The sequence below is a fragment of the Sinocyclocheilus anshuiensis genome, unplaced genomic scaffold, assembly GCF_001515605.1.
Source record: "Sinocyclocheilus anshuiensis isolate Anshui unplaced genomic scaffold, SAMN03320099.WGS_v1.1 scaffold78, whole genome shotgun sequence".
Classification (NCBI taxonomy): domain Eukaryota; kingdom Metazoa; phylum Chordata; class Actinopteri; order Cypriniformes; family Cyprinidae; genus Sinocyclocheilus; species Sinocyclocheilus anshuiensis.
This window is the reverse complement of record NW_015544250.1, coordinates 3,044,967-3,067,010: the sequence shown is the minus strand read 5'-3', so window position 1 is coordinate 3,067,010 and position 22,044 is coordinate 3,044,967. Positions and strand designations below refer to the sequence as shown.

General features: G+C 37.1%; 1 protein-coding gene across 1 annotated transcript in view; it reads right to left on the bottom strand.

Annotated features, from left to right (window-relative positions):
* The window catches only part of LOC107697863 (copine-9), a 61,787-nt gene extending 39,743 nt beyond the window's left edge, over positions 1–22,044 (bottom strand). The window contains 8 exon segments of the mRNA XM_074187047.1: positions 601–623; positions 2,779–2,806; positions 6,100–6,180; positions 6,751–6,790; positions 6,912–7,015; positions 13,008–13,054; positions 16,632–16,672; positions 21,726–22,044. Of these exon segments, the coding sequence (XP_074043148.1) occupies positions 601–623; positions 2,779–2,806; positions 6,100–6,180; positions 6,751–6,790; positions 6,912–7,015; positions 13,008–13,054; positions 16,632–16,672; positions 21,726–21,802 (441 nt within the window). The 5' untranslated portion in view covers positions 21,803–22,044.

The following is a 22,044-nucleotide window of genomic DNA, read 5'->3' as shown; positions in this document are numbered from 1 at the left end:
AACGTGCCGCAGACGGCTCCGGGGGATAAAGGCCCAGTGTAGCGAATCCATGAGTTTTTGTAAGAAAAATATCCATATTTCAAACGTAATAAACACTTTTCTCTCACTTCCGCTGACTGTCTTACACTGAAGCCGTTCCGGCGGATGACGTAGCACGTCGGCGTTGCGTGATTAGTGACGAATGCGGAGAGAGAACAAAACAAAACGCCGGTCACGAAATTAGAAGTACAAACCGAAGATTTGCAAAGAAAAATGTCGGAGGATTTCGATCTAAACCAAGAGGAGACTGGTTTTCCTTTGCTAAAGTAAGGAAACTTTGCTTCCTTTGCTCCTATTAAACAAACTCGCGAGACTAGCATATCTCAGAGGCGCGCACGCTGCGCATACGTCATACGCCTTCCGCCGGAACGGATCCGCGTATGACAGATAACGAAAGTGAGAGAAAAGTGTTTATTACGTTTGAAATATGGATATTTTTCTTACAAAAACTCATGGATTCGCTACAGGGGGCCTTTATTCATGCCCCAGAGCCGTCTGCGGCACGTTTTATTATGAATGCGCGCGCTTTATTTGACGACTTGTGGACTGTTCAACTGCAACACCCACAGACTGCAATGATAGAGCTTGGAATAGCCAGGACAATTTTTTATATAACTCCGACTGGATTCATCTGAAAGTAGAACGTCATATACACCTAGGATGCCTCGGGGGTGAGTAAAACACAAGCTAATTTTCATTTCAAGTTCTAAGCCCGTGGTTCACTCTTAATAAGCCAGAGACTCATCTGAAGGTCAAAAGCAACAGCTGTGTCCACAGAAAAAGATCTTGAGATACGCTTAACCTCATGCACTAAAATAGCATCACCAGAATACAAAGTAAACATTGAGATATGTGATTTTGGACTTGAGAACTTAAATGGGCATTTCAGCCAGGAATGCACATTCTGTCATCATTTACTCACCCTCATGTTGTTTCAAACTTGTATGCATTTGTTTCTTTTGTGAAAAAGATTATTTTGGACCCCACTGACATTCATTGTATGGAAAAAAAACAGACATTTAAAAATAGCTTCTACATATACACACATATATTTAAGCGCTATTGCAGAGGGTAATATTTGCTGAGAGTGAAGACTTATGGCTTTGAATACACAGCAGCACACAAATTGTATGGACTACTCTTATGGTATTTGGCATCAAGGTTCTTCAGAATATCTAATTTTGTGTTCCAGAGAAGAACATGAGGGTGAATCATTGGTCAATAATTGATGAACTGTCCATTTAAAGTGAACTTCTTATTTAAAACGAACAGCTATTTTACATATTTACTGAAAAATCAATAAAATGTATTTCTAACAGAATATTGTATGTACATTATACAAATGAATGTAAACAGTCTACAGATTAACAGGTTAATGAACTGCATTACTTGTAATGGACTACTTTTAACAAGACTATATGATATTCTCTTCTCTAAAAATGGCTCAGATCCATTCTTCAATGCAACTCTAATGGATTTTTTCTCTATTTTGTCCAAGAGGCAAAAATAAGTCATTCAGAAAAGTAATAGCACACCTCTCCTCAACAAGCTTTACTATCTAACGTCTCATTTATGGTGCAAACAGTACATCACGACTTATAATACTTAGTTATTGGTAAGTTCATAGAGCATATACTACTGATTATTTACTGAACATCAGTGACATCATACTTGGCCTATCCAATGAACTGGTCATTGACTACAGTAGATAATACATTCATTATATATATATAACAATTATATTTTCAATGCAGAAGAGATGTCTAATGTGTCACAAATCTATGAAACATCTGTAGTGTACTGAACATGTAAATGTTTTCCATGCAATGGAGTGCGAAAATCCATTTCAGCTAGTGATGTCTAAGTGTGATAGCCATCAGAACACTGACTGTACTGTAGTGTGTTTGGCAGTTTATCTGGACACACTTCACCCTCATACATCTCAGTATAAACCTGTGACAGCGCTGCTACTATGATGAATGTCTCCAACACTGAGGGTATTTTCACAGAAAATGTCATGCTTTCTTTTTAGCTAATTAGAAGCTCAGTTTGTGTGTGTGTGTGTGTGCACGTGTGGCAGGGGGTAGAGTTAAATTGCAAATTATGTATGAAATAGATTGATCGAGTGTGTAGAAAAACACATGGGTGTAACATTAGGTAATTTGTTTTTTAGCAGTGACCAATGACAAATTACCCACCTTCTGATGGAGTAATTCTTCCTACCTGCGTGGCGAGACGTATTTTAGGAGCTGATTTTAAATATTTTCAATACTCATACATGCCAAATAGATTGCATTCTGTGACAATTTAAAACCCCGAGCTGAAACATTGACACCCGGTCTTGTTATTGTACAGCATTTTCAATTCTCTCATCTCAAACATTCCTGGACCGAAACCAGGTTGTCTAAAAATATTTTGCTCAGCCTGACAGTATATGGCTCTCTTTTATCCATGCACATTTTCTCCACAAATCCACCACACTCACATGTGGAAATGAGGCTGGAGAAAAATCAAGCCCGAAGGGCCCCTGAATATGGCGCGGAACCTCAAATCCCCATCTCCGAACATCCCGTGGCATCTCTCGTCCTTAGGACTCCCTGGCCTTATCTTGCGAAAACAGAGGGAATTAGATGCATTTGCCCAAATGCAATGCTATGTAATTGAAAAGCCACTAGTCTTGGTGGGTTGCCATAGAAACCAGCAGGTAATAGAGTAGTACCTCTTCCTCCACACTTCCACCCAGTGTGTTACAGTATCTGCCCACAAGCTCTTTAGAGAGACGGGCTGACCTACTAAAATATGCCTATTGCCGCCAACCTTTTTCCTAATTCGCTGCTCGCCGCTTGCACAGCACAGCAGAAAGCGTGACACAAAGGCCAAAAGGAGACGGCCCATATAGAGTTTTTTGCCCCATGCCGTGTCACCATAAGACGCATTTACAAAAAGCTCCCCATCTACCATGCAGTGATACAGAGCGTGTGCATAGCACCCGTCATGTTCTTCGGGGAAGAAAACCAGCTGCTGGAAGGGACTTACAAACTATTTTTCATGTTCTTAAGGGATTTAGTCACACTGTCTAGCCATATCTTCACATATTTTTTTCATTTTGCTTTCTTATTAAAGTGACTTAAAACAACTTATATTCTGATCACTGAGCCCCATTATGGAAAAGCACGTGAATTTCACATTTGAACACATCAGTTGCATGATTTTGCTTTATATGTCATCCATTGTTGTTATTGTTAACTAAAACTTTTAAAAATCATTTTCAGTAATTGATGTAAAGCTGTAAAGAAAAATATAGATATTAAATATTAAAAATTCGTAATTGAAAATAACAACTATTATATAAAGTAACAAAACCATTTATATATTCAGATTTCACATGTGCAAGCATTAATCACATTTTTGCTTCATATCTAGTATTGTCATTGTTAACTGAAACTATTAAAAATTTTTTCAGTAATTAAAGTAAAGCTGTAAAGTAAAATTTAATTATTACATTAAAGGGGTCATATGCGATTTCAATTTTTCCTTTCTCTTTGGAGTGTTACAAGCTCTTGGTGCATAAAGAAGATCTGTAAAGTTGCAAAGACTAAAGTCTCAAATCCAAAGAGATATTCTTTATAAAAGTTCAGAGTCAGCCACACCTACCTAAAACGGCTCGTTCTAATACGCCCCAACATACCTACGTTGCTCTGTGGGAAGATTTGCATAACGCCGCCCAAATCCCAAGAAAAAGTAAGTACGTTTTCATTTAAATGATTTGCCACTGATGATTCAAACTCGAGTTTTGGGCAGTTAGAGTAGCACTTGTTGTTTGTCATTTCTCTGATCACAAATGCAGATAGAGTTTTATGTTTACGCGGCGCGATGCAATGCAACGCAACGCGTAAAAAGACAGTATAAGTCATTATAATCAGTAATTATGTCCCCACTGGATGCAACAAATGCCTCGTTTGTAATGGGTTTTAATGTTTTTGTCTCGTCGCTCCGGCCGGGACACGGCATCAACAGTATGTGAGGGGCGTAACATTTCCATCTCACGCTTGAGGTATTCGGCCAATCACAACGCATTGGATAGCTGGCCAATCACAGCACACCTCGCTTTTTCAGACCGATGAGCTTTGTAAAAATCGACGCGTTTCAAAAAGGCGGGGCATAGAGGAGAAACAATAATGTACAGTATGTGGAAAATAATGTGTTTTTTTTTACTTTAAACCGCATAAACACATTTCATTACACCAAATACACAAAATAATGTTCTTTTTAGCAGCATCGTATGACCCCTTCAAAAAAAATTGCACTAAACCTAAATGAAAATTACAACTGAAATAAATTATAATTTATTTCAGTTGTAATTTTCATTTAGGTTTAGTGCAATTTTCCTGTACACTATAGTGACTTAAAACCGCATATATTCAGATTTCACATGTGAAAGCATTAATCATGCATTTTTGCTTCTTATCCAACGCTGTTATTGTTTACTAAAACTATTAAAAATTGTCTTCAGTAATAGAAGTAAAGCTGTAAAGTAAAATAAAAACATTACATGAAAAAAGTAAATTTAAGAACCCTAAATTAAAATTACAACTGAAATAAACTGAAGTGACTTGTTCAGATTTTACATGTGAAAGCATTAATCATGTCTATTTGTTACTGTTGACTAAAACTATTAGAAATTGTTTTCAGTAATTGAAATAAACTTGAAATAAAATAAAATAAATATTAGATGAAAACGTCTCTAGGTTACGTATGTAACCATGGTTCCCCGAGCTGATCGTGCATGCTCCGCTCCCAAACAAACGACACACAAATCGTGTGTATCCCCCGCCGCCAGATATCGTGGGCAGGGAGGAACACGGCGTTTGTAATGCCGTTCGCTCGCCATAGACTTTTTCATGATTGTTTTTTATATATGCTTGTGCGGACAGACAACAGTAAATAGACAGACACATACACAGAGCGCTACTGAAGAGCAGAAGCTGGTTTGCGCTCTGCCGGATGCGCTTTTATACTTTCTGGTGCTTACGTCACCCCGCTCGTGACGTCTCGCTACTCCATTGGACTGATTTGACACGTGCTTCAGAACGCGGTCACGCAAGGGCGTTCCCAAAGCGACTTCGACGCAGCTCGAGTTCCTGAAGGGGAACTTAAAAACCTAAACATTTAAATAGTTGAAGTACTAAAACTAAAATAAAGCTATATAGAAAAAAATAATAATAAAAACAACAAAAGCACATAACAAAATTACTAAACTAAAATAAAAAAATGACTGAAATTTAAAAAAAAATAAAAGCTAACTCAAAATATTAATAAACACTATAATTGTATATAAATAATACTTAACACTAATGTCATCATATAAAAACAGCATTTGAGGCTTTTGTGAAAATCGCATGTAATTTGCCAAAATCACATATGATTCTGTAAAATGACAAGATAAATGTGGTTCTTCTGTAAGACCAAATGCAAGCAAATCCCTTTGAAGGCATCATCCAGACACCCTATTTTGTGCTACTTAAATAGATCGTTGATGTGACCCAGATATGCTGGACAGTGGCAGCCTGTATCTTAATGTTAAAATGCCACAGTCACCAGAGAGTCATCCTTACTCAAGCCGAAGCTTAATTAGTTGTCCTTTTTAACCCCTCGCCAAAGCTTTTGGGATCTATTCGGGCACAGAACTGCTCTGGATTGATACAGACACAGAAGGTTTGCTATACTGAGAAACCCCAAACAAGCACCTCGACTGCAGTTAAAAGCATAGATTTTACAAGCGCTGTCAAAGAGCTGGAGACCATAAAAGGATTTCGAACCGCAAGCTGCACGAAAAAGACCAATTTATCAACCCTTTTGTCTTATAATCATCGTGAGAGCAACTTGCTATATAAATGAGCTCAGCTGGGCCATGCGAACTAGATGAACCTGTGTCTTCCATGTGGTTAAATCTGTGGCCTGAATAGAGACCCCATAGGATTTGGAGAATTTTTAAAGAACTGTTTCCATGGTACTGTTTCTTCTTCAACATCGTATCAATGGTGGAAAATAATCAAAGACTTACGAAAGCACCCGCTCGAGTCTTGACCCAGAGGACCCAATAATCTCTCCTAGAGTGCAGAAAGTCTGGCCGAGGAAGGACTGTGGGAGGCAAAACAATGAAGGTAAATCACAGTACTGTGGGGTTCCTGCTCCACAGACACAAATCAGCAGTGACAGTCCTGTCTGGAAAATCTCCAAAAGATGGTATGAGGACTCACCTTGGATACTGTATGTCACTGAGTATAAAGACAGGTGAGGCCTGGCTGATGAAACTCTAAGCAATGGAAGGGGTGAATCAATGACATGGAAATGCATACAAAAAAGCGAGCGAAAAAAAAGAAGAGAAATACAAGACGAGACTTTGAGAACTACGACAGACTCTTTCATGCAGTTTTTAAAGGACGCAGAGGATCTGGGCTTTGAACGTGACACTTTTTTTTTTCAAAGAATGAGAACTCAAAAAACAAACTGCATTCTCTTTGCAACTATTTTTGGCATGACATAGAAAACAAGCAATGGATAAATTACACTCATTTACAGCTTGTACCTTCTGTCATCCACGTCCATTGTAGCAGAAAAGACATTAAATCAACAGAGTAAAATTGCAGGCATTGCATCGTGACTTGTCTATCCATTAACACATCATGTGAGACATTAAAGTTTGCTTACATATTTTGAGATATTTGAGCTTCTGGAGTCCACATTGTATCTGCATCAAATAAGCAAAAGATTGAAAGTGAAATGGAAGATCATATCTAAAATGCATTTTATCACTGTCTAAGGGTTTTTTACCCCTGAAACTAAAGGAGAAAGTGTTGTCATCCACTTACACGTCAAACCGAAGGTTCTGCTTTTCTTCAAAGAAGTAATCCAAGACAAATTTCCTCACAAAGTCCGGGTTCAGAGTGTTGTCAATCACTTCTGTTCGACCAAACTAAACCAGATTGAAAGATGCATCATTAAATTAAATGTTTTCATGGCAAGATAATAAAAATATAATACATAAAGGTTATTCTCCACAAACCGGGTACAAAATAAATAATTAGTGAAAGAACATGCTTAACCTTGTCAGAAGGTCAAACCAAATACCTAGAAATAATACCATAAATCGTGATGTTATTTTAAAACATTTTACAGCAATAATTTTACATGAGATTTGCAATATTTCTAAACCTGTTGCTAAAATTTGGGGTATATAAATACGGTTTAAAAAACTGAATTGTGTGATTGTTATATTATTAAAAAAACACACATATTTTAAAATGACAAAAAAAAAACATTTTTAATCATATTGAACAACACCAGCATGGCTTACAGAGATGTATGGAAGTCCATTTCCACCATGGAATATAAAAAGGTAACTGTGATTTTATATCTCATAATTCTGCCTTTTTTCTTACAATTCTGAGTTTATATCTCACAATTCTGACTTTTTTCAGAATTTTTCAGAATTGAGACATATAAACTCAAAATTGTGAGATATAGATTTCCAACTCTGAGAATAAGTCAAAATTGTGAGATAAGTCACAATTACCTATTTTATTTTTTTCAATTGATTTTTTTTTTTCTGAATTCCGAGTTTACATCTCGCAATTGTTTTTTGTTTCCCCCACAGAAATTTTTTCTCTTTTCTGTTTCTCAAAAATGCAATAATCAAAGTCAGAATTGTGTGATATCAACTCAGAATTGTGAAAAAAAAGTCGAAATTTCCTCTTTTATTTTAGTATTCAATGGTGGAATCAGGCTCCCATTGAGTTGATACACTTAACATTATAATGTATTTGTAGTTAATGTAAAAAACACATTATTTTGACTATTTTTCTTGCCAAAATTTGTTCACAGTAAAGAAGAATATATATTCCCATTTATAAACACCACTATCCTTTAATGAAACATGATACTTCAGATGAATAGAACAGAAAAACATAAAAGAAGCTAATATTATCCACTCAGCTGTATGTAAAATCTGCACAGAAGGAATTACTGATGTGCCAAAGCATAATAACAGCTGCTATGATCATATTTTCATGATCAGAAGCAAAATCAGCCCTCAGACTTCCCTTCTCTCAGCAGACTCAACAGCAGCCTGAGCTCTGCATGAATGTGGGGCAGGAATAGCAGCTCAGTGTGAGCTCGTACAGCTTCCTACCAACATACACATCACTGAAGCAATCAGACAGTAATTCCCATTGGGCAGGAGTCCTTGGTGGAGCTCACCGATGGCACAGAGTAATGAACTATTGATTCCTAACTCAGATTCAGACCCAAGATCATGTTCTCAACACCCCAGACACATAATCCCACCTATCAACTTAGTATCCACGCTTTCCATTATCTGCTCCTGGAGAAGTTCCTGGAGCCGATCGGTCCTTGACTAAAGGTTCAGTGACCGTTGGTTGCTGCATTATCTGATTAGGGGAGCTGGCTGTTTATAATGCAATTGCTATGCATGCTTTTGGAGGTATTTGTAATGCGAGTGGGCACTTGAGTGTTGATATGCATGCGGAGAAAGCCACTGGTCCAGATACACAGCAGCTATATAAAAGTACAGTGAATATTTCATGATGCCATCTGGAGAGCGAGATATCTCTAGAGAAGTCCAGAGCGCTCACTGCATTCCTCAAATTTACCATAGCAAACTACTGTTTTTTTCCAACACTCAATATGAGACTTTCCCAGAGACTACTGATTCCTCAAATCCTGGCAAAGTGGTGGAATACAGTTAGTAGCTGCATTTACAATTCTGCCAAAAGGGTCATTTTAGGATGATTTTAAAACACTGAGAGGCAAAAAGCACAAAAGCACAGCCAGATGGACCGTTCAGCACTTACTGGAAATATGCTGAAAAATACAAATTCTTTGCTTCTACCTATTTAGCATGGCATAATAATTTCTGTAATTTCTACTACACTCTGCATAATTTCTGTAATTTCTACAACATTCTACTACACTGCATAATAATTTCTGTAATTTCTACATTTCTACTAAATTCTACATTTTCTAAGAGTGTCACGTTCTGTTGGTTTCTGTTCCTGCATTTCATTTGCCAGTTTGTTGTCATAAGCCAGATTCAGACGGTAATTGTTTCTCATATGGATGTCTGTAAAAATAAATTTACATTTCACCTCAGTGATAAAACTTATGGATTCGGATGGCGATTTATTCACAGTGGAGTTCTGTGATCCTACTAACCCGGGAACGCGCTGCTTACGTTGCCAGTCACATGATTGTCTGCTGTAAATAAAATGAATTTTATTTACAAATTTATTATTATTGTGTAAAATGTAATTAAAAATACTTATGTAAAATGTATTCTTATTATTCCAAGCATATTTTATAATATATAATCCTATTTATTGTTTGATTATTGAAATCTTTTTTAAAAAAATGTTTAAAAATAGGAAAATAGATGCGGTATAGTTGTATATAATTCTACGCGATTCTATATATCTGTTTATAATACACATTTTAAAATTGTATTGCATACCTGCTGCTGCCATAATAAAGACCCATTTCAAATGTTTACATGCTTTTCTTCTCTTTCTGCTCCCAGTCGCTGTGGTGGAGCAGTTATGAAGTATTGTTCTTTTAAATACTTTCCAGCATTTCAGAAATAAATATGTATGCAAATTACACCGAAATACAACGTTACCCTACGGTGTTCGGGAGTGCTCAAAAAGGGTTTAAACTATGAATTTTGAATCGATTTCTTCTCGTAAACTCAGAGATGTGGATTCGGACGGCAATTAAATTACCACACGACCTTGGTGTTTATTAAAAAACAGTAGGTAATTCGGCCGGGGATTTTTACGGGGTTGGTGAGAGAAAAACACCGACATCCTGGATTCGGACAGCAATTAAATCACAGACTACCCCTGTAAATGGTGAAAATCACTTACGTCCCCCTGAGAAACAATTACCGTCCGAATAGGGCTATAGTTTCACATTGGTTGATTATGTTCACCTGTATCTTGTTTAGCTCCTCACTTTCCCTCTGTATTTAAGCCTGTGTTTTCAGTTCAGTTGCGTCAGTGCTTGTCTGTGCATATTGTATGATAGCTGTTTCAGTTTGCATGTTTTTCCTCAGTGTTTTTGCCCATGTTCCTTTTGTTTAATAAAGTTGCTGCAATCAGATCCACAATGCTCTTTCTCTCTCTCTTTGATAGTGAACTTTCAACTTTTCAGTTTGATTTCTTTCAAGTTGATCAAAAAAAATGTAATGAACTTGTAACCGTCACAGTTGCACTACTGTGAGGAGCAAGGGACGCGGAGACGAAGGAGTAACTCAAACACGGGTCTTTAATAACAATAATCCAAGGGGTAACACAGGGCAGGCAGGAGCACACACGAAAAACCACGTAGTCATTCAATACCGGACAGGAAACAATGGGCAGAACACACTATAAATACACAACTAAATTAGGTAATTGCGGGAACACAGGTGAACTGAATGACTAATTAGACTAGGGAAAAACGAGGTCACGGGGAGCACATGGGGAGCAAAAACACACAGACAGTACAGGGGCGTGACAGTTCGCCCCTCTCCCGGAAGGCGCGTCCACACGCCGCAGATACAACAAAGGTTGAGACAGTGGGGGACAAAGGAGTGGAAGTGGGATGGCAAAGGGCTGGCAGGAAATCAGGCAAACAAAACTGGTGGAGGTTCAGGTGGAGGACGGACTCCCGGGAGGAGAACGGCAGACAGAATCCAGGGTGGTGACGATGGAGGGAGGAGCCAGTGAGGAGACCAGAGGGACTTGGAGCAGGAGGAGCCAAGCGGGACCCAGGCCACAACCATGATGACAACCCACGGTGGAGCTGACGGAGGGAGGAGCCATGGAGGAGGAAGGGCAGACGACTCCAGGGGGCCGAACAACGGCGACAGAGCAGTTTTTTTTTTTACTTCATAACTTTCAACTAATAAATTCAGCATTTCAGTAGAATAATACAATACAATCTGAATAATACATTTTATGACAATTAATTTTTCATTAAATCAGACTTATGTGCTTATATGTTTAAATAATTTGGGTTCTAAAATGTCTGTTATTCAGAATTAGGTTACAGTTGGGAAATTTTTTTTCATGTTTTTGAAAGAAATCTCTTATGCTCACCAAGGCTGTCTACTTGATCAAAAATACAGTAAAAGGCTAATATTATGAAACATTATTACAATTTAAAATAACTGCTTTCTATTTGAATATATTTTAAAATGTAAACATTTCTTATTATTATCAATGTTGAAAACAGTTATGCAGCTTAATATTTTTTGTGGATTTTCATGGATTTTCTGTTTTTCAGGATTCTTTGAATAATAGAAAGTTAAAAAGAACAGCATTTATTTTAAATAGAAATCTTTTGTAAGATTATAAATGGTTTTACTGTCACAGTTGATCAATTTATTGTCTCCTTTGCTGAATAAAAGTATTAATTTCTGGGGGAAAAAAACTTACTGAACAAAGTTTTGAACGTTATTTTATATGTAGAAAATCCAATTTAGAAGATAACGGTATAGTAATATTGAATGTTTAATTCATGTTTGTAATTAAAAGCTTCTGCAAGTTTATGGATAGGCCTACTGTTTCTAAAAGAAAGAATCTCATGAGATTCATCTGGAAGGAAAATAAAAGAATGCAAATACTAAAAGAAAAAGAAAAAAAAACATCATCCACACACGAGCAGATAGAGGAGGAGGATGGAGGAGAATATCGACTGATGGACACAATCTGATGATAAGCAGAACTAAAAAAAAAAACTACTTCATGGTGGATCCAAAAGTACAACAATGGATCACGTCAACATAACTGCATATTGTGTCCTGATTGCAGCTGCTATAGTTGTGACCTTTGACTCTTGGGTCAGAGGGGCCAAGAAAAAAAATATATATAAATGAAAGAAATAAATAAAAACAAAATATATGCTTCCCATTTGTCAGTTGATGGCCTTTCATTTTTAACCAGAAATATGCATGCTGCTTTTCTGATGTTCACTGAAGTTTTCCGTGTCTTTTTCCCATGTCACTTGAAATGTTTTCGTTTTGAATCGTTGTTACATGTGAGGAAAAAATAAACGATCAGTTGTGGGACTATATTCTGTCATAAATCACATACCATTCATTGCTGAACTTTCTACCGTCTGTTACTGGAAATGGAATTAAATTACTGGTTGATATGTCCCGATCTCAATAAAGTTTACACAAGCTTTTGGTCCATGAATTAGATCTCGCTCGGGTCGCGCACTGTCTGTGGAGGTTTGCCCAGGACCGGTTCCAGAATTAAATCAACATATTTTATGTTCCATCCATTGCCAATCAATACTATTTCGAGAGTGAATCCCGCATAAATATGTGGATGTCAATCCCGAAACTTTGCAGGGTGTAGCCTGTGTGTCCGAAAAACGAAAGTTTCATACAAATTCTGATGGATTATACCCTAGAAAGTGCGCAAAGCGCGCTCCCTTTATCACTAGTGTCACTCATCTTCGTTCATCGCAATCTTACAAAGTTCCGTTATAATCAATGAGGCTCTCTAAACTGCACAATGAATCTCTTACATCGTGTCTGCAATGAGATGATTCACGAGCGTGCAAAACTGCACATAAAAACTTTTAAGTTCAGCGGTGAGTGTAAATTCTGACAAAAAGTTTCTGATTGGCCATTGCATTTAAGAAATCAACAGATATGTCTGTGATTGGTTACATTGCTCAATGCTGCAAAAACACATTGAGGGTATTTAGCGCTTGGCTAAGCGCACCAATTGCAGCGGGGCCGACATCAGGGATTCCATGACTAACAATTTGGGGGGGGCAATTACAATTAATAATAGTAATAATAATAATAATAATAATACAGTTTTTCAAAAGGCTAAAAAACAAACATGCTGAGCAGTATATGTTCTGCTCATATATAACATAAAAACCATACTAACCTCTCTCCACTCCTTAGTACCAATTCCTTGAACATACAACACAACCACTGTGAAGAGAAAATGGAAAAATAATGGTCAAGCACAGAGAGAAACAATCAATAAAAACACTTACAACATGTGCACAGCGAGTTTCCTTAAATTAAGCTAATGGAGATGCTTTTCTGAGAGCTTCATCTTATCATCTAAATTAGAAAATGGCTTGGAGAAGTGCCTACTTCATGGGATGTGACCAGTATGGAGTATTAGTCCAAACTCCAGGCCTGTTAAGTCTAAGTGTGGAGCAGCAGGTGTGAGAATCTAACTCATCAATTACTTCACTGAATCATTCAAGAGGAGTCCAAACAGGAAGAGTTCTGACCAAAAAATGGACTGCAGCTCTATGGGTGGTAGTTTGAGAAGATGACAGAAATGTCTTAATGAGAAAACATTCCAGCAAGCAGGAATATGATGAGGAATATGAAAATTCAAGCATGAACAATCTGGACTTGAACCTTCGCTCTACAATCTGCTCACAAACTTCATGCTATCACCAGAAGATTTGTGGGAGAGCAATAAGTTGTGAATCTCACTGGGGAAAAAAATATTTTTTAACAAAAGAGAAAAAAAAAAGAAAAAGAAAAAGAAACTAGTAAGAATAACTAATAAGAAAAATAAATAAAAATGTTACTTCTAAACATTATAGTTAGTGGAGGCATATCCCAATGGACTAAAGGCTGTAATTAAAGCAAAAGGTGGTTCAACAAAATACTGACAGAATGGGTGATCCTTTTTCCAACTCAGTGATTGTTTTCTCATTTTTTTCTGACATGTTGATGACCCTCTAACAGCTACACCTGATTGAGTTTACAACTCATTTTTAGGAGGGGGTGATCCTTTTTTTCTGACATGTTGGTGTTATGTCTTTCACTTGGATGTTATAAGTTGCACTAAGTAAATACAGCTGGATGAAACAAAAAATGTGTCTTTCTTCATTTCAGGCTACAAAGCAACAAAATGTGATTATTTTTAAAGGGGGGTGATTCTTTTCTATACCCACTGTAAATAAGTATCCTGTTAATTATGTCAGTTAACACTCAATAGACACAAATGGCTTTTTCCCCCTGAGAATGGCCCAGGAATTTAGACATAACTAGCAAAACAAAATCACTCCAAAACAGCATTTCTTGTTTTTCAAGATGCAAATGTTACTCGAAGCAAGGCATTACGAATGCATAATCTCTCTGTTGCACTGAACAAAATGAGACTGACCACATTCATTATTTTCAACTCCTTGAAAAATCTGCAGTAACTATACTGGGCCGGCTAATGTTTAACGATTTCCCATAAATTACATGGAACAATCATCAGAGCACAAAAAGCATTTCAGGAAGAGTAGAGACACCTATTCCTATGACCTTTGCCAGATCAACCGAGGAACTGATTTAGAATAAATCTCAGTGCAAATTATGGTAACTCAGATGTCAGTCAAGCGTTTGATTGCTGTGAGCATTAGGGTGAAGGATTAACAAATGTTATAATTTTGGCTTCTCTGACTAAGTAAGGCAGGTTTAAAAAGGCAAGTTTTTTCAACTCCGAGATTACTTTGGAAGGAAAGTAGTTCCTTTGATACTACTAGAAAAAGCAGTAGGAAAAAAGACATGTCCTAAGGGTACAACACTTTCAGCAATAGCTTCACATACCAAATAGCCATGAATAACTAATCTGAAACCTTCCCACTTGTTTTCAAGGCAACAGCAAAATAACTCATGTGAATAGCATTCATGGCTATTGACATCACTTGGGAAGAGAACATGCTTTGTGTTTCTGCTCAGTGATTGACCCTCTGAGAGAGAAATAAAAAATACTTTGAATAATGCAGTATTAAAATATGATCATATTATCATGCAAGATGACCATTTTATTACCCTTAAGAATAGTAAATACAACTCAGTCAGAATTATTATATGCTCATTAGTCAATCAAGAAAATCAAAAAGCTCTAAATGAATATGTAAATGCTACATTTCAAATGCAAGTTATATTAAAGCTTATGCATGCAGCCGTTTGAGACGACAGACAAGTTTTTAAAAAATAGTTTCCTGAATACTGCGCAGTACACAATGTGCTCTGCCTATTATTTTTTTTAAATAGTTATAACATTAAAATGACAGTGTTGACATATGACCTCATCACATGTCATTTTTAGCTCAGCAAAAGAGGTACTCAGCTATTATGTAATCAAATAAAAAATACATAGAATAATAAAAATTTAAACAATTATTTTAAATATTAAATCAATTGTTTTATATTATATAATATTAATATTAAATATAAAATTAAAAATAGGTCAAGCAAGTGAAAAAAGTCCCGTTCAATATACAGTACTGTGAAAAATTCTTATTTTCACCAACAATTTTTTTTTAAGTTATTTCTATCTTTTTGTTACGTTATGTGGCCTTTATTGTATTTTCATAATTGTTTTTTTATGTTTTGAGTTATTAGATCACCACTGATTTGATAATTGTGGCGCCGCCTGTCAGCGGTTATTGGACGCTCAGCTGGAAGTTCTTTTAAAACACCTCTTCCGCCATCCAGAACTGATCTGATTAATGAGAGTCTTATTTGTTTACTGCGTCTTACCCCTAGCGGACGTAATACTTTTGCTTTACTATGTCAGTAGAAAATATCAGTTCAAACATTCCTTTTGCCATTAATTGTTATAATCCAGTAAGATTTTTGTATGCACAGTTTGACAACAACCAATGCTCCACACAGAGATCTGATCTCACCATCATCCAGTCTGTCTGGGATTACATGAAGAAGAAAAAAAACAAGAAGAAAAAAAAAAATGAGACCGACTAAATCCAGAAGAAAAGCGACAACATCTCCAAGACACCTGGAGAATCCTACATGCAAAGCTACAGAACCGTGAAAAATTTTAGGCACTTGTGTAAAAATGCTGTAAAGTGAGGATGCTTTCAAAAATAATGTCATAAATTTATGTTATGTATTAATTAACTTCTATTAACTAAATCAAATCAATATTTGGTGTGACCAACCTTTGCGTTTAAAACAGCTTTTGTCCTAGGTACACTTGAGCATAGTTTTTCAGGTAGCTTTGTAGGAAGGTGTCTTCTAGCATCTTGGAGACATTGCCACAGTTCTTCTGGATTTAGTCTGTCTCAATTTTTTCTGTTTCTTCAAGAAATTCCAGACGGACTGGATGATGGTGAGATCAGATCTCTGTGTGGAGCACTGGCTGCTGTCAGACTCTCTATGCATAAAAAATCTCACAATTAATGGCAAATGGAAAGTTTGGAAATGTAAACTGATATTTCCAACTGGCACACTAAAGCAAAATATAGAAATAACTGGCTTAAACCATTTTTTGTTGGTGAAAATCCTAATGGTCTAAGACGTTTGCACAGTACTGTATATACAGTACAATATGTGTGTGTGCATGTTGTATATGTTTTGGCAAAATAATAGGTTATCCAGGTATTCCATGCATACAGTAAATCTGCATACTGTGCATATCTAATGCATAAATAGCAGGAGTATTATGATAATGTATTATTCAAAACTATCCACAGACTGCTTGTGTCAAGCCTCACAATAAAAAGCAGTCACTAAAATCAGGACTTACCTGGTGCTGACCTTGAGAAGGTATCAACATCCAGCAAATTCCTGAAGAAACAGAAAAACAGATATGCTCAAGCACAACAGACCGAACAAAATAATTGCTGGCAATAATAAACCAACAAAACCTATCAAGAGGAGATTGTTTTATTGTGCTTACAACAGATGGTTGCACAGAAACAAAAGCAGCTTCTATGTTTGTCCTATGTGAACAAAGAGACTCATTGATGCTCAGGTCAGAGCAGGCTCAAATTTCCTCCTGCCAAACATCAATAACGAAAGTCATGAACACTTCAAGTACACATGAAATCAAAACTGACCCTATATTATTCTTATTAAGAATACAGTTGCCTTGTGTTCTTTTAGTGGAAAACATGTATTGAGCATTTAACCACATTTTTAACTGACTTGATAATAGTTTCCTCTGAAAAGAAAATAAATACAATTAAAGTAATTTCTGATAAATAACTACAAAATATCTCCAGATAATTATCAACATGTATAATGAACTATACTGAAATGTTTTGTCAGCAATATATCTTACTCTATTGACTTTTTAATGCATGTTTCTGGTCTTATTGTGCATGATTCATTAGGCATACCATTATAAAGAAAAATGAATTTGTCTTCATAATCTTATATTTGGTGTTCTTCAAAATGACTTTCCTTTACAAATAAATTATTACTTTTCAACCAGCTTTCACAATCCTATCAATTCCCACTTGATAAAATCAAGTCTCATCCTACATTTTTCTCATTCCATATCTTGTTTCAATTCAAAATGCATCACGCTACAGAAGTTAAATGGGTTGTGAACAGCATTTCAAATTGACCTTAACTCTGTCAACAGAAATATATTTTAACAAAGACTGCTGATAAAAAGTAATGTTTCATAACTTCTCCGAAGGCAACAGCATCTATTTAACGTTTGAGTTTCCATCCATCAGTCTGTTATTGGTCTCTGACGGTGCATTTAAATTTAAAGACCAGACTGCGTTGAAATGGACATGATGAATGGCCAGTAACAGGAACCCATAGATACTCTCTCACAGGAGAATTGTGTTTGTGGAATAAATAGATAGAGGAATAGAAAAAAGGCTAGGGAAGTACAGCAGAGAGCACATTAATCCATCCAACTGAGCAGAGAATCGATTCTATCTCTAGTCTGCAGGATGCGGCTCTGAGCAACAGGAGGTATTGCCTGACATCTGGTGTGACGCCAGCTGTGACGTTTTAAACCCGAATAAATGGGTCCTGGAGCTCTGGCATCTCAACAGGGAGCGCTTTCACGTGCACCGTACTTAGGGGGATCCCTTGACATACCGTGTGGCTTCGGTTGTTGGGTTTTAGGTGATGACCTTGATCAGAATAACATGGGAAGAACGCACTGCAAACTTCATACTTATGCATTTCACCTCCATTGTGGTTGGGAATATTCATCGACACACATTACATTAGTCAAACATATGAATTTTATTACTGGATGTAATAAAACCATCTAGCCAGCCAGTAACTTCCAAATCAGGTTATGAAGATTAGTTGATGTATAATTAAAACTTTGACGCACTCAAAAAGAGCCCAGTAGACCTACATATCTGTAGCCTGCTCTCTTCGTTTTAAACAAGACACCATGAAATCTTCACTCAAAGTTAAATCGATTGACGGTACTGTACAGAATTTTCCTTTCTGATGAGTCATACGTTCAAAAAATATACAGAGAGAATGTTTTCCTTTGCTTTTCGAAACATGATGGAAAAGATAGGAATTTACAAGCTTTCCCTGGCAAAGGCAACAGATCCTTTAAGATCTCCGGGTCTGAGAGTCTTCAACACATTCCCTCGTTCTGGTTTCCCTCCAGACTCTCCCTTATCGAGTGACACGACGGCATCTGCTGCAATCTGTGTTGACAGTGACAAACAACCTTGATGAATTGGCTTCCCCCATGAACAGCTTCCACAATTTGCCGGCATAATGCAGTGACAGAAAGACACTCTTTCACGAACTTGTTGCCTTGCAAAGTGGAATCAGTTTTGAACACTCGTATGTGACTTCATAATAGATTGAAGTTTTCCTGTGGAGTTTTGAATATGGATAAAGCCATCAAAACTGTAATTGCTGGTTGCTTTCATCGCTAATTCCTATATAAAAGCACAGTTAATATGCAAAACACTAATTAAATATGGCCAAAAGTATGTGGACACCAAATACAAAAAGCTGATGCTAAAATTCACAGGGCCTGGGACATCATGAGTGGGCTGCCTCTCACCAGGGTCCTATGAGTAGGCTACACCATTGAGGGCCTTGGTGGGCAACAAACTGTTCTAACAAAGTTAGAAACACAGAATTCTCTAGAATTGCATGGAGTAAAATTACAACCCAGGCTCATTGGAAAAGCATGCCTGCGGCAACATTTTAGCTAAACGATATTACGCTGCTTCCTGTATGTTTCGCGACACTTTAAAAGTGAAGTGTTCAGTGAATGGTGCTAAAAGTGTGTTCATGACAGATGAACATGAATCTGGCAGCTTTTTATTATGTTGGTTGTTATACATATTGCTGCAGTCTGGAAATATCCAGGGAGTGGTGCTGAAAGGCTAACTGGGTTTGAAAATAGTGTACCACCTACACTAAATCTAACCGATAGTATTAACAAAAGCAAATGCAACATGAAAACGTTTTAGCTTGATTCTAAAGTCTTTGAGCTCTTTTATTGTGACTCGTGTTTCGTGAGACGCTCAACATCGCAACTGCAATGCTGTACCAGGTGTGATACCCAGCAAGTTTACTACACCAGAAAAGCCATATATATGGAGCTGGTGGTGCATACGTCAAAATGTATTAGTTTACAAATCATGCACCATTGTAAAAGTATTTTGAGATAATAGCATAGAAAATGTGTGAAAGTCTTCATTAACTGATAATCTGCACTGTAACCAATGTGTGTGACAAGGAATAAAAGTTGTTGATGTTTTACTGCCACTAGTAGGCATTTCATGCAGTGAATTGTTTATATAGGTATGTTTTTGGAGTTCTACAAAAATGTAGGTAGAAACATGTTTTTTTTTTTACCTATATTGTAAAATGTATTACCGGTAATTCACCCAAAAATTACAATTCCGCCATCAATTACTCCCTCATGCAATTACAAACCTGTATGGCGTTCTTCTTTCTGCAGAACACAATAGATGATATTTTGAAAAAAATAATTGTTAGTTGCTTAAACCAGATGAGATGAGACAACTTTTTTACTGAAGAAAGCAATATAGGCGACTCATATTTTAGCAGGAAGCCATGGTTTGAAGTTTGCTTATTGCTTCACAAGACGTTAACTGATGCACTGGAGTTGTGTGGATTATTGTGATGTTTTTTTATCAGCTGTTTGGACTCTCATTCTGACGGCACCCATTCACTGCAGAGGATCCATTGGTGAGCAAGTGATTTAATTCTAAATTTCTCCAAACCTGTTCCAATGAATAAACAAACTCATATACTATGGGAGTGGGCCACAGGATGGCCTGAAGTCCTGCTACACTTTTTTTTACCACTGAGATGTCATACCACAAGACACTGCCTCAAAGTGAAGCAGAAACCCATTGGGCATCTAGAAGCGGAGCGTATTTCCTTGCTGTCATTTTTTCATTTTTCGTTGCTTTCATTTTTCATAAATCCTGATCTGTTGCATTCATATCCCAGCAGGCTACTATGAAATATGTACCATGAGGTACCACTTGCTCCATTTTCTTGCCCCCGTCTTCCACCTCAGCCAAATTACTGCTGAAGGCTCAGCGGGCAGAGCCTGGCGGCCGCAGATGTGCCGCACGTATAAAGAGACCTCCCTTGGATATCTGGGCAAGCAGTGTCTGAAGTGAAGGCTTTATGCAAACACACAGACAGCATCAGCAGTCTACACATTCATTATTCAGGAAAGAGTCTGTGCTGTTGTTTGTTGCCAGTGGTGTCTGTCCAACAAGGAGAGAACAGTCCAGAGGGACACAGCGAGGGAAGAGGTCAGCCAGGCATTAAAAAAGGTCGCCCTTTATTTCACAGATTAAACTTCATTTTATGAAAAGCAACAAATCATAAAATGCAAAATACTCAAAACATGTAGCTAAAAATCATTTCTTCAGGCAGCAAAGGCTTGACATGCAGCATAAGACAATTACGAGCTATATTCAGCATGAAAGTTAGGCACAAACAGACAACAAAAATAAAATATGACTCAAAGATCAACATAATCATGATATCTATTTCCCGAAATCACGTATGACCATAAGGGGTCAAATGCACCTACAACGCCCAAAAATGCCGTCTATGTAGGGAACTCGTTAGATTTTGAGACACAGTCTGCAAGTCATGAATGCAAATAGACAAACAGATTCGCCTAAAACCTTTACAAAAAAGCATGTGGTAAAAGCATGGTACTGTAATGCTTACATATACAGGTGCATCTCAATAAATTAGAATGTCGTGGAAAAAAAGTATATATATATATATATATATATATATATATAACCAAACATAGATTGACCTAATGTAAAAGTTAATGACCTGGAAAATAGAAAAAAAAAAATCTGAACACTATTCTGAATATTAGGGAGACTTGTCCCTTTCATTGGTTATGTAAAAAGTACCAAGTAACATGGTACTGCCATGTTTTTTTTACACGTACCATGGTATTACCATCACTGACTGTACCATAGTACTGCCACAGTACTGTTTTGTAAGGTTATGGTTGTTGCTGCCCTATATACCATGGTGCTGAAAGATTACCATATTCATGTACCGTGGTATTTAACGCGAATTCCCCTCAAGCAAGAGTGATGCGTGTCTCACAACAGATACAAAGGCTATACCAACATTTTTCCAATACTTTGTTTTTTGCTGAACTCCTCAGTCGCCTGTTTGTATATTTTTTAAAACGCTTGGTTTAATGGCATCTTCAAAATTACCAAATTCAAATATATTTTAATAGTTAATACTTTTTTTTCCAATGAACAAAGAATATGCACAGCAAAAACGAAAAGAGAAAAGGCACAATGCTTTTAAGACGTACCGAATTTTGAACACAAGTAATATTATAATAAGCGATATATGCTCTTACCTGCACGAGACGGTGATCTCTATTTTGGTGGCAGGTACGCTGCTGTTTAACGGGTCAAACTCCCCGATCGATGCCATTGCAGCTCCTCGGGAGTTTGAGTTAAGTCTTCAAATGACTCAAAATCTGGGTCTCACTCGTCTCAGGCGTCACACTTGCAATATAGCCCACCAAACTGGCGCAGAGATACGGCTTTCCTTACAATTTGGACAGAGCGAGCATCATCGGACCGTCTGAGTCTGACCCCCTCGCGCACCTGAGGAGACAGCGCGTTTGATCGGCAGGTAGGTAGAGTCTGACTGGACCTCCTCTCGCCCTCCCT